Source organism: Uloborus diversus, chromosome 2 (genome assembly GCF_026930045.1).
Source record: "Uloborus diversus isolate 005 chromosome 2, Udiv.v.3.1, whole genome shotgun sequence".
In the NCBI taxonomy this organism is placed as follows: Eukaryota; Metazoa; Arthropoda; class Arachnida; order Araneae; family Uloboridae; genus Uloborus; species Uloborus diversus.
Window position 1 is genome coordinate 22,014,940 of NC_072732.1, and position 14,227 is coordinate 22,029,166.

The 14,227-nt window shown below is 35.8% G+C and overlaps 1 protein-coding gene across 1 annotated transcript in view; it reads right to left on the minus strand.

The window, feature by feature from the left end:
* LOC129235105 (cell adhesion molecule Dscam2-like) overlaps positions 1-14,227 on the minus strand; it is a gene marked incomplete in the record, with an annotated part of 703,156 nt that overhangs the window by 596,536 nt on the left and 92,393 nt on the right. Inside the window, 3 exon segments of the mRNA XM_054868789.1 lie at positions 1,276-1,451; positions 4,225-4,342; positions 5,118-5,267. Of these exon segments, the coding sequence (XP_054724764.1) occupies positions 1,276-1,451; positions 4,225-4,342; positions 5,118-5,267 (444 nt within the window).

Below are 14,227 nucleotides of genomic sequence, written 5' to 3' on the forward strand. Positions count from 1 at the left end.
ATCCCCATAAATAGTGCTGTGAAAGGGTTAGGCACTTCCACAGTAGCTTTACCTCTAAGAAATACTTATATTTACGCTAGAAATCATCGTCCAACCCCTTCGCAGCACTATTTATGGGGACTTCTATTGCAATTACAGCATGCAGCCCCCCCCCTGTTGGCAATTTTTGGTACTAATTTCCAAGTTTCTGTACATGCTTTTATGGGTTTCACAAAAAACGTACCGTTTGCTTTATTCCAATATCGGACTTTGTTTTCAAGATATTTAATTTTGAAATAAGGGATTTTAGTACTTTCCTGGACACCCTGTAACCATTTAATATTCTCAGCAATAATAATAAAGGTGAAATCTTCTTTAGAGTATTATATGGAATATGACAGTTTACTTATCACGTAACAACATTATTTCAAGCACTTAAGCAAGTTGATATGAATAAATACTTGTTAGAACAGACCACAATCCATGTTAACCCGTAACAGGGGAGGTGAAAAAGTAGGACGTAACAGGGGACGTGAGGTCTCAAAGACCGTTCTATTTGCAAATTTTTAAAAAATCGTGCAATTATGATATATTCCACTAATTTCCCACAGATGTTCTCTGAACTTTTATTAGCAAGGGGAAAAATATTTTTGAATTTTTTTTTATCGAAATATACCTTTTCCGCGGAAATTTTGCTAGAATCTTAAGATTTTTCGAGAAAATCATATGCTGAAGTAAATAACTATCTACTCATAATAAAAACGAATCTATTATTTCTTAATGATTTCATGTTAGTTCTTGAACATATACAGAACATTTCAGTACCAGACAATTGGTTATATCACGTTACGGAAAATTTTTGACATCCCTTTAACTGTTGGTATTTCGCGTCGTATTTCGGGGAATAATTTAGCCTTCATTGTCCCTAGAACAAAGTTTGTGAACCTCTCAAACAACTCTCAACTTCATCTAGAATATTTTGCATCTCTTCCACATGAAGCGGATAAGATTAAATGGACCTATATCCGCGGTTTCTAATGTTAAAAGCCACGTCTACTACTGCCGAAAATTGTAACACTGAAGTGCAGGTAAGAATGCAATGAAGTTTAAACCAGATGCACTTGCCTTAAGATACTGATAAGCAAGGGGGGTGTTCAAGGTCACAAAACAAAAAGCTATTGGGAAAAACCATTCAATCGGACTGAAAGTGAAGTAGAGGTGATCGGATGAACTTTTGAGCGGTCTGTGAGACCGCACCTCCCCTGTTAAGTGTTAAATTTTAGCCATCGTTTTTACCTGAGATGCTAAGCAGCGTAGCAGCCCGATCATCACCAGCCGAATTGTTAACCACGCAGACGTAGCGGCCGCCATCTTGAACCAAAACTGACCGCAACCGGATTGAACCACCAAGCTGGGTGTTTCTTGTGCTTGAGGCCAAGTCTATCATGCGTCCTTCCTCGTCGCGGTACCACCTGACAAGAAACGAAAAACATGCATACATGTTTGAAGGAATTCTGTTACTGATTATTAAACGTTCATGAGTGAACTGAACGGATATCATTTTTTGAATTTAAAAGTCTTAAACTATTTTTCAAAGTGAGTAAAATGTCCATGAGAAGAATAATTTACACACGCAAACAAGAACATATGTATATTTAAAGTACTAACTACAACATACAGTCAACTCTCAATAACTGGAAGTCCCAAGGGATTGGCTGAAACGTTCGACTTATAGGTAGTTTGAGTTATGGGAAGTTTTTACAACAGTCTTAAGAGTTTGCGAACCAATGAAAACTTCAAGATAAAGGAATATTCGAGTTATAAGCTTGCAGTTATCGAGATATATCCACACCGGTTAGTGAACATTTTCTGAAGAGATATTAATTCCAATTGTTTCGTTGTATGAGTAAACTAGTAGTACCCGCACGGCTTTGCCCGTAATAGAAAAATTAAAAGGTCTTTTGGTTCGCCTGTATATTTACAAATAATGTATGGTGAATTTTCTCGCCAATCGGCTTGTACCCATGTTACGGTTCCACGTTATGATAATTTCGTATCTCGCCAATTGGCTTGTGCCCATGTTACGGTTCCACGTTATGATGATTTCGTATCTCGCCAATTGGCTTGTGCCCATGTTACGGTTCCACGTTATGATAATTTTGTAATTTACTCGTCCATCTTAAGATATTTTTGTTCTTAAAATTGGAATAGAAAAAAAACTACATCGAATTTTCGAAACATCGCTTCGATGTGCACACCCCTATGCTACAAACTAACTTTGTGCCAAATTTCATGAAAATCGGCAGAACGGTCTAGGTGCTATGCGCGTCACAGACATCCAGACATCCTCCGGACGGAGAGACTTTCAGCTTTATTATTAGTAAAGATTAATGGAGTCAAAGCACTCCAGATAGAAACAGAATCTAGACGGCAACGATGTGGTATCTGAGATCTATAAAAGGCTGCATGTACACACTTATAGACAAAGTAAGGCATTGTAAAAGAGTTACAAATTTTTAGACTCTGTGAAAAACTTAATGAATATCACATTAGTTGCAAAGACCATATCCAACATATGAAACAAAACAGACTTCCCAGAGCTACCTTCTAAAGGGTGTCCCAAAATTAACGCAAGATTTGAATTTGCCGCCATTTTTGCAATAAATGGTTGGCAACCCTGAAAAAAGAACAATTTGACAGCTGAGAGTTTAGGGTAATCAAAAATGGAGCGTTATACGATACAATAACGCGCTTTCATTATTGAACAATTGTTTCAAAAATAATGAAAGTTGAGGCTGGTCAAGCAGTTACTGTTATTGGCGCTCGGTATCGCAACACGGTAATGCACGGGTGGTTGTGGGCTTGTTGACATAGACCTCTGAATTCAAATAACCTCATAAGAAGAAATTTAAAAATGTTAAATCACACGATCTAGGGTGCCAATTCTGACGACCGAAATGAGAGAGTGCGCGACCAGGAAATGCCTTATGCAGTCATTGAAATGTTTCACTCTCTCTAGCGGTATGGTACAACTGTCAAATTGTTCTTTTTTCATGGCTGCCAACAATTTATGGAAAAAATGGTGGCAAATTCAAATCTTGCGTTAATTTTGGGACACCCTTTACTATAGACCAAAAGGTAAGCGATACCGTGGCAGACCTACAACGGTCGTTGGGCCAAGAAGTCAGGATAGGTACAGTAGACCCTCGTTTTACGCGAGTTTATTTTACGTGGTTTCGATTATACGCGGTTTAAGATTTGACACCTTGATTTTATTTTACGCGGATGAGTTTCGGTTTTACGCGGATGCGGCAATGCACAAACAGATAACATTTTCCTCTCTTTCAAAATCCAAACTCCTAAAGATTGCAGATTACGCGTAATCAACTGCATTTTGGCGTGCTAATAATCGAGCTTGGGCCACTGGAGACATTTTATGCGACTGGTTCCAGAGCTCTTTCCAGAAGTAAAGTTATCAAACTCACACAGTTCAGAACTCATTGGAAGAAGAACTTTTAGGAGTGACAAAGGAGGACAAAAGCAACGAGGATACCGACGGCGGTGACGCACAACCAAAAACGTTCACATTGAAAATTTTGAGCCATTCCTAGACAATAGAAATGATCTTTCTGATTTGTTAGTGAAAGAAGATTCTATCATAGAAATGACGCAAGTGATCATGGATGCGCTAATGCTCTGCAAAGAATTACGGAGAAAAATTCTAAATGACTATCATAGCCAGCTCCTCTTTATAAACAGGACACGAAATTAGTTTATGTTTTCTTTATGCATGTTGTGCATAAAAGTCGATAGAAGTACACATTAAAGGTATTATAGTCATCACTAGAATGAAGTATTTTGTTATCTACGGAACCTAACCCCTATTTTAACACTAGTATTAGGTCTCAATTTACGCGGTTTCGATTTACGCGGCATTTCCGTGGAACGTAACCCTCGCGCAAAACGAGGGCCTACTGTATTTAACCTAGTCCTTTGATGAAGAAGATGAGTATATTATAATATTTTATTTTCAGGTGTTAATTATATAATAGCGGTTTATTTGTTAAAAGTACTTAAAAACCAGTAACCGGAAGGAGAATAAACATACTTGGCAGTACATTCTAATTTGATGTTTATCTGAACAAAGTACTTTCCACAGGTAGCTCAAAAAAGTAATGATATTTTCCCCTGGTAAAACATTTTGGGCATTATTGTACGTTACTTCAAAAACACCGAGTTTTTAACCTGTAATTAGGTGCCGGAAATCCCGTGGCTGCACACGCCAGCTCCACAGAATGTCCCTCCATAGCCATGACAAGTGGTCGGATGTCGGTGATTTTCGGAGGCGATGTTCCATGTGGCTCTGAAATGGAAAACAGACACATATATGACTCTGTGGATACAATAAAAGAAATATTTGAACTTGGTTGCTTTGAAATCTAACTGGCAATGAATTATATTTTTTCCTTATGGTGCTAACCTAACCACCTGGTCTACACACACTAGATCTACTACCCCAGCGATCCCTCGTAATTATCATTTATATGACTTACAGGAAATGGTGAGGACATTGCACAACTTACTGTAAATTTGAAAATACTCGCCAAAGAAAAAGAATTACGTACTGAACAAACCAATAATGGCCTAACTCAGGGGTTTCCAAAGTGCTGCTGCGGCAACATGGGGTGCAGTAGGAAGAGGGGAGGGGTGTCACGAAGCGTTCATGGCATTTATTAATGAATATAAAATGGGATTGACAAGGGTTCCGTCAGAAAGTTCTAATTCTTCAAAGTTTGCCGCTAATCGGAAAAGTTTTGGGAACTTCTGGCTTAACAGCTTCGAAAGACAAGACGACAGTCTTGATTTTCCAAGTCCCTTGAATCATTATGTAAGTTTAGACATTCCATAGTCCTTCCCTTAAATCCCTTGAATCCTTAAGAGAGTTCAGCAGTCGAACCTTAAGCGATCTCCTTATCTATATTTTGAGAATTTATCAGCTAAGCGAAAAACTTAAATATTTATGCTTGATGTTGAATAACCTACTGACTTGAGATGAACCATCTGGTCTGCATCGGACCATGCTTTGAATTTAATTCTTAAACAATGAGAGATAAGTCGTTCACTGCTACTCTTCTTACCTGTAATGAAAAGTCTTCCACCAGAAGAGCTCTCCACTATTTCTGCCGTTAGCCGGTGTCTTGTCTGACAGCTGTAACTCTTCTGACCGTCTGCTTGCGTCACTGACCGGATGTAGAGTTCTCCGCTAGGAAGAACGCTGTACCGACCACCTGGAAGGAATTTTGTTGTTAGACAAAAATGAACAATTCAGCAACCAAAACATTAGTTGAATCGTAGAGTAAATACAAGAAAGTTCAACTGCAAAGCTTATTGATACAGAAAATGATTTCTAAACAATATCTCAAAAATGTATTAGCACCATCGAAGTATGAAATGGAGGGGGAATTACTCGGATCAACTTCACTAACGAAGTGTTCATTGTGTACCACATTAGTTGAGGCCTTTATTTTAAAGTTGCCTAAGTACTTTTCGTGTTGCTTTTGACTTTTCCAAGCGAAGATACTGTCCATCTCAAGATTGTTGGCGTTTGTCTTTGGACGAGTCCATCTCAAAATCAGTTGAAAAAAAAAAAAAAAAAAAAAAAAAAAACTGGTTGGCTTTATCAAATGTTGGTGAAACAAGTTCTTTCTTGAACTGTCTTTGCTTGTTCACAACATAGATGTAGTATTAACTAGATAAACAACGAGAAACCGGTTCCATGGAAAACCAAGCTCTTCAGCAGATGACCAGGCGTCTGAAAAGAGCATGCGCAAACAACTTTTCCCGTAACCTATTATTAGGTTCACACGTGCAATGACGGCCAGTGGCTGTTGCTACGGAGTTGTGCATCTAGTTATGCTACATCTATAGTTTAAAATAAGAAATCAACTTTAATTGACCACAGACGCCTAATTTCCAGATAAGGGGCAGGTAATTATATTTCAGTTTTGAACATTCAAGTTGAAAGAAAACAAGGTTTGGTTGCACTAAGAATGCGAACCATGTGGTAAGGATTTTTTTTTTCTTTTTGAATACCTAGTTGACTTGTTCAGTTTATACATTTTTTACTTATATTTCGTCATTATACAGGGTGATTCAAAAAGAGATGGAGGGAGGGGGAGTTGGTGGGGGTTTCATAGAGGCCTTGGTGGCGCATTAAGAAAGAGCGAGCTGAAAGTTTCAAATAGTTGCCGCTTGATGTCTTCACGTGCTATATTTTGTACATCCCTTGTTATTTATTATTCAATAAGTTGAAATGGCAATCATGGTAAAAGTGCTTTAGCAATTTATGATTGCCTCCCTCTAGGTCACCAGACCTAACACCACATGATTTTTTCTTTTGGAGATATGTCCCCTCACCAGGATATGCCAGATATGCCCCCTCACAAATTTAAAAATGAAATCAACCTGATTTTTTTTTTTGGAAAGCTGGAGGAACAGAAACATAATATACATTTACATAAATAAATATATAAGTAAATAATTTAGTTTATTTAAAAAATATCTTTACTAATAATAAAGCTGAAAATCTCTGTGTCTGTCTGGATCTCTGTTTTTCTGTCAGGATCTCTGTAACGCGCATAGTACCTAGACCGTTCGGCCGATTTTCATGAAATTTGGCACAAAGTTAGTTTGTAGCATGGGGGTGTGCACCTCGAAGCGATTTTTTGAAAATTCGATGTGATTCTTTTTCTGTTCCAATTTTAAGAACAAAATTATCATAAGATGGACGAGTAAATTACGAAATTATCATAACGTGGAACCGTAACATGGGCACAAGCCAATTGGCGAGATACGAAATTACTATAACGTGGAACCGTAACATGGGTACAAGCCAATTTGCGAGATAATTCACCATACATTATTTGTAAATATACAGGCGAATCAAAAGACCTTTTAATTTTTCTGCTACGGGCAAAGCCGTACTGGTACCACTAGTAAATAAATAAAATACTAGAAACAATAATACCAATAATAAAACAGAAAAAAAAAAGATACAAACGAAAAGAACTCAAAACGCAGATACATCTTTCCATTACACGTTTAACGTCTAACGAGATGATAATAATTTTCAAACACTCATAATAAGAAAATGGCTCCAGAACTGTAGAAAATATTTGATTCATAGAATTTATGACGCTCTAATTTCCCAGCATTTTGTCTCTCATTAAACCTAAAGCTTTCTATTCCATTCGAGGCATTCTTTGCAAGGAATTCTTTCCTTTTCATCAAGTTCTTTCAGTTGAAAACCTTCTTTATGAAATTCTTCACTTACCCTTTTTATTTTTCATCCATTAATCCTGTAATAATGAGCTAAGTTTCATTGCTACCTTCCCAGGAGACTCCGACAAATAACTCGAAAATGCATCAACATGCTCCTTCGAAATGCAAACTTTCTTTCGCTTCCGACTTTGTGACTCATTATAAGACTTAAAAAAAAACTATATACTTGGAATGGAAGATTTAAGTTTGAAGGAAGGTTATGAAAAGATTGTGCTTATAGACTGAGATAGCAAGGATTTTGAGATAAACGCCTGAGGAATTTATAAACAATGTGGAGGAAAAATGTAGTGTTAGAATTTCGTGATGAATCTTAATTTTGCTTAGTTTAATGCATTTTCTAGATTTTTGTGTTTCGTCGTTTCTTCTTTAGGCTTAGCTGATCTCTTCTAAACTTCTTAACTCAATGCTATGTTAAGTTGATGCTGATTTCTTGAGTAGTTAATAGAGCCTATGCGACTCGAAAAAAACATAAGTTTCAGACTCGGCATTTTACAGTTGAAATTAATTCAACTTGGTATGAGCTTTTTCTTGGCTTTCGTCAGAGCGATCCAGACATCCTGACAGAGAGACTTTGAGCTTTGTTATTAGTAACTAGTGGTACCCGCACGGCTTTGCCCGCAATAGAAAAAATTAAAAGGTCTTTTGGTTCGCCTGTATATTTACAAATAATGTATATTGAATTTTCTCGCCAATTGGCTTGTACCCATGTTACGGTTCCACGTTATGATAATTTCGTATCTCGCCAATTGGCTTGTGCCCACGTTATGGTAATTTCGTAATTTACTCGTCCATCTTATGATAATTTTGTTCTTAAAATTGGAATAGAAAAAGAACCACATCGAATTTTCGAAAAATCGCCTCGAGGTGCACACCCCCATGCTACAAACTAACTTTGTGCGGATTTTCATGAAAATCGTCCGAACAGTCTAGGCGCTATGCGCGTCACATAGATCCAGACATCCTCCGGACATCCAGAAATCCTCTGGACATCCGGAAATCCTCCGGACATCCAGACAGAGAGACTTTCAGCTTTGTTATTAGTAAAGAAGATTATTAAAACACGTAGCATATTTAACAAAGACGTAAAAACGACAAAAGAAAAAAAATATATTAGTATGCATTTGCAAATCAAATGTTTTTCGAAAATGTTTACATCGAAACTTATATTGTTTCATATTTACAGAACTATATCACTACGCTGTCATTTTGGGTATCTGAACAATGCTTTTAAGTTAGCTTTGAAGATACGTAAGTATCGAACGTTAACTTTTCCTTGGTGTGCTAGATTAGAATAAAATTTTTAATTTAATTGTCGGAAACTAATTGCACTTAATATGACGCTGGGCATGCTGGAAACGAAAAACATCCATGGAACAAAATCTCCAGCGACATGACCTGCATGCGAATCGAAAACAAGCTCTGTATTCCATTGCATCCTCTTTAACTCCATTTTGTTCGAAATAATCCGCTCGAAAGAAAGTTTTACAATCGATTTCATCTGTTTAAAATCCAGTTTCGCGGAAAGGCTAATATTCTGGAACTTTTATTTTCTGTGCCCTAATCCCTTTATAATGAGCGTAGAACTCTCAACTCACATGCAAAATAAAACTCGCGATGAAGTACGGGATTTGAAGATCGCATTTAAGGCTCTTTTCAGATTTAGGTTCATTAAAAATTTAAAAATCTCGGCACGTGTGCAGAATTCGAATGTGAATAGGAAGCTTCCGATTCAAAGCTTTGATAACTAATTATTTCGAATGATTCTGTGTTAGAGTTGAAATTTAATTCGAAAAACTTATTAGCCATTTTTAACTCACTTTTTAGATTTATGTACTAGTTATGCCCACATAAATTGTGACATTTTTTGTTATGGAACCGGGTTAAATAGAAAAAAGTTGACACAGATTATCCCTTTATATTAAAAAAAAAGTAAGGTCAAAGAAAATTTTAAAAGGAAGTTTGTGGCGGGCTTGCGTTCAGGAGACCCAATAGCACCTGCAGCTTTGAAATTTTGAACAAAATTACTTCGAGTCCCGGTGGTTTGCACCTCGGGTTTTACTTTTTAAAATTCGAATTAGTTTTTTTGTAATTAATGTTTTAGCCTCAAATTTCACGTAAATTGCACATATTACTGCCTATTAAAGGGATGGAAAATTATTTGAATATATTAATATTATATATCGTTGGAAAGGGTAGAATTATGCAATTTGTTTCGCGTTTTACGCAATTTGTTTCAATGCTCTAACTTAAATACGGCGGGAGTTATTTGTGTTTATATCTCGAATTTTTTAGGCTTAGCTAAAATTTAGGCACTATTTTCTTCATTAAATCCATCAGTAAAAAGTAAAAGAATCGTCCCACAGTTTTCATTTTCACACCACTGGAAAGAGCGACTTTTTTTTAACTCCAGATCCAACTCGACCCATGGTCGAAAAACTTAGCTTCTATCTCCAAAGAAAAAAAGTTACAAGCAGTTTTAATCAAGTTCGAAAAATCTCATTTTCATTTAAATTATTGATGTTAATTATTCGGCGCTGTCATAGTTACGTCTTTTCAATTTGTTTGTTTCTCCTTACTTATTCACAAATTGTAAGGGTTTAGATTTTAAAGGAAATCTTAGGCTTAACTTAATTCAAGCCCCGAGCTAAAAAGCAAAATGCATTACTAGAGACCACAAATATGAAAACGACTTTCAAACGTACACAACTGCAGTTTCGCAATGCTCAGGAGCCTCTTAGCCCTTATGACTCTGCAAGTTGGTACAAATTATTTTGCTTGCGTTCGACGAACCTCACCGGTCTACCGGTGAGTAAACGGTTGCTAACCGCAGCGTTCTTGAGAGCTACCGGTTAACTGGTTGCTTCCGATGTCGTTCTATGAGCCTCACCGGTTGATCTACCGGTCAACCGCAACTTAAGCTAGTTGATTGGTTGAGGAAACCACGTGACATTTTTGACCAATTATAAGTAATTTTCACCTGCGTGTTATTCGTCTGCGCAAGTAGCCGGTGATCAACCGAAAGCGTTGGTTCGTGAACAACCGGTTAGTAACCGCTTACGTCATTGCTGTCATGTGATTAACCAACCGGTCGCCACTGGTCGTGCTCGTCGAACGTAAGCTTTGAAACCCGGGGAAGGATTGCTTTCTGTTCCAAAGGGAAACGCATAATGCGTTTTTAATCTGTTTCTTTTTGAACGATTTAAATCTTTGCGAATCAAATAAGATTGCAAAGCAATCTTCGGGGCTTTGTGAACGCCAACGAGCAGGTGGCAGAATAGAATATCGTTGGCAGAGCCCCCTAGTCTTTTAAATATTTCTTTATCTACATTTTACTTGAACATTGGAACTTCAGACTAGTGCAAACTGAAAGTTTTAAGGTTTATTATGGACTAGCTGTACCCGCACGGCTTTGCCCGTAGTAGAAAATTAAAAGGTCATTTGAATCGCTCGTATACTTAATTTTCGTCCAGTATGCGTTATTTTCATTTTTATTTTTTCAAGATCTCTTCATACATTTGGTAGGTTTGAAAACTTAACATGTAGCTTAACAGAAACTAGGAGAAGCCTCAAAAATAATTTAAAAGAAGGAAAGAAGTTTCCCTTCCTTGCTTATAAAACGCAAAATAACACATTTTTCCAAAATCAAACACTATCGAAAGAACGTTGTAATAGTAATATTTTAATAACTTACTGAAAAAAATTCCATAAAAACTAAGAAAATAAAAGCAGACGACCTTTTTTAACAGTTAAACTATTTTAATTTAAATCCTTCAATAAAAGAAGGGTTGATCGCGAAAATAAGCACGTTTTTAAATTTTTTTTTAAAGTAACGAAACAATCAGAGAAAGCAAAGACTTGATTCTCGAGCTTTGGCTTGCTTTATCATTTGCCTTGGAGTTAGGTTTTCCTAAGCGATTCTTGTAGTTCTCCGAATACTCGTAGAAACTTCGCACAAACTTCATCTAATGCAGAAAATTTCAAACTTTCTAATGATCTAAAACTTAAAAATGTGAATGAAATATTTCAATGTCAACTAATTTTATGCCAAATTTCATGAAAATCGGCAGAACGATCTAGGTGCTATGCACGTCACAGAGATCATGACATTCAGCTTTATTATTAGTAAAGAAGATTACAGTTATTTCCAATTCATGGGGAGCCCTCTCTCCTCTCCAGGGGGGCATTTTATTATTGTAAAGGGGGCACACAGCTGTTACGGATTTGAGCGCCTGCACAAAGAACAGCAATATCTTTCGAATGATACCACGATATGAAAAATGTTGCTCTCATAAGTAAAAACGCCCATCGCATTAATATTATTGTGTGATGAGGTTTTATCAATGAAGTTATCGCACCGATGACTAATTTAATTAGTGCATTTTTAGTTGCAGAGTGTAACTGGAGTTCTTTTCAGAAAATAATACCTGTATTTGAAATTATGACTTTATTTCCTCCTTGGTGATATTATACAGTGGTATCCTTGGCGAGCTATTTACATATGAAATATGATATTGCAAAATTAGTTCTCTCGAAGCATAATTAGTTTAGTAAAACAGGCAAAACCATTATTTGTAAATTTGCATTATGACAAATGAAGAATCATTTATGCAATCGAAGTTACAGTTATTTAAACTTAAGGTTTGCAGATAAAGTTTACAGTTATAAAATGCCTATTCGAGAGCATGGCGGCTAGCAGCCGACCTGGCTGACTATGAAACTAAAATACGGCGCCTTAACAGAGAGAGAGAGCAACTGAGCTACAGAAGCAACATTATATAGTCAGCCAGAGTCGTTTGCATGTGAAATGCGTATTTCCCGATGTTAGAACGGCGGCCAATCAAATGGATAAGGAATTTCGTCATTTCATGACGTAAGGCACGCACGTGTCTAAGATCGGGAAATACGTTATATACATTGAAATTAGCATTTGTGACTTTGCAAGATAAAAGAAAATGGGGATTTAATTAATGCCAAATATATCAAAATAAACGTGAATTATTGATAATATTATTTGGAATTCCCAACAAATATTGTATTAATATTTCACTTGTATTGTGAGTTAAACTTCTAGTGTCTGCAATTTCCCCCCGATTTGTTAACCCTTTCAGACGTGGCGTCCGGTATACCGGATATGAACTTTAAACAGCTGCTAATCATTTATTAATTGAATAAATTTCTCGATTTTTTCGTAGTTAACTTAACAGTCTGCTGCAAGAATTTTATTATCTGTGCAAGAATTTTTCATTTTGGGATTGACAACATTAAGAAATAGGGATTGGGAGAGAATGGGATTGGCTCATTTTCCCAACCACTGATTCTCGTCGCAAAAGTGAGGGTGTTTTTTTTTCTTATTTTTTTAAAAATATATAATCTTTTATTAGTCATTTCAAATGCTTATATTATGTTTTATTATTGTTTAGAGAACATTTTACATTGAAATTTGCTTGATGTTTCATCGTTTTTTTTAATCTGAAATATGTATTTCAATAATATTTGTCCGGATTATTTTACGTGTCAAAACTCTTTTAATTTTTCACCTATAAACTTGAAATTTTTTTTATAAGATGCTCTTTGCCATAGTTCACAGTCTACCAAATAAAAACATTTTTGGTTAAGTATTTCAAAATTCGGTCTGAAAGGGTTAAACGTAGAAAAACTTTGAATACTCACTTTCAATACAATAACTAAATATTTTCTTTTGGTTCAAAACTAGTACATATAAAATGTGATATTATTTTACGAATCCAATGAAATGAACACCAGGATAGCATTTACGAAATTCTTTAAAAGTTAAAACGCTTTAGGGGGAGGGAGGAGGGGGCAGAACTCTTTATTATGAAAAAAAGTTGGGCGTAAGTATAAAAAGTTTGCATACGAATGATTTATTATTTAGAAGGTTTAATATATAGGTCGCTATTTGATCATTGTTTCACTTAATTATTGGTGTCTCTTGCTTCATAGGTTTCAGAGTTCTTTACTGTCTTAGAAGCACCTTTTTAAAAACAAGGAACAGTCGCTATGCAATGCCATGATAATTGATGGACTCACAATAAAGTCTTCGAGGACCTTTAAAAAGTTTTCGGTGTTGTGAATCGCATAAACATTTGCACAGCATTAATAAGTTTGAAAAGAGTGCCAAATTGAATCTAGACACGCTACATTGCTTCCAAGGTGCGTTTGCTCGAACAGAAGGTAATATACTAGGAGTACTTTCTAACAGAATTATTTTTTTTTTCTCTCTTTGTCTTTCTATTAGAGTATATGTATGTAAAATAAAAATAAAGTTAAGTAAATTGCCGCGTAAAATTAAATTGGAAAAGTGGAATTAGAGTTGTGGTACAGAAAATATTTTCGTTTGCTATCCAATTTTATGCGGTTCTTTTTTTCGTCAGTGCCACCATTTTCATGAAACAAGAATATTGGATTTTCGGGATAACTTCATTTGGTTTGTTGCCCAAAATTGTTATTCTGACAAATAAATTTCTGTCACATAAATTATTGTACAGACGAAAAGGTTTTCTGTGCAAAGTTGAGCAGTAAAAATGTAAGAACTATGCAAATCTTTAATTATGAGCACTCTTAACCTTTCATGAAATATGTGAGTAGCTACATTAAGGCCTAATGATCTATTTCCACTAAAAAAATCACTTTTAGCTAAAAAAACTCACAGTACAAAAACTTTCTTAATTGAAGCCCTTGAATTGAAACATTCACAAATCGCTTTGATTTTTACAAGTTTAACTATATTCATATATTCATACAAGTTCATGCAAGTGTAATTGTATGTAAGGATCTTATACAGTTTTTCATGTTACTAATACGATTCTTTTTGTAATCATTCTATACTAAAGACGTTAATTGAATTTTTAAGTAAAACTTTTATGCGAAATAAATCATGCATTTATTG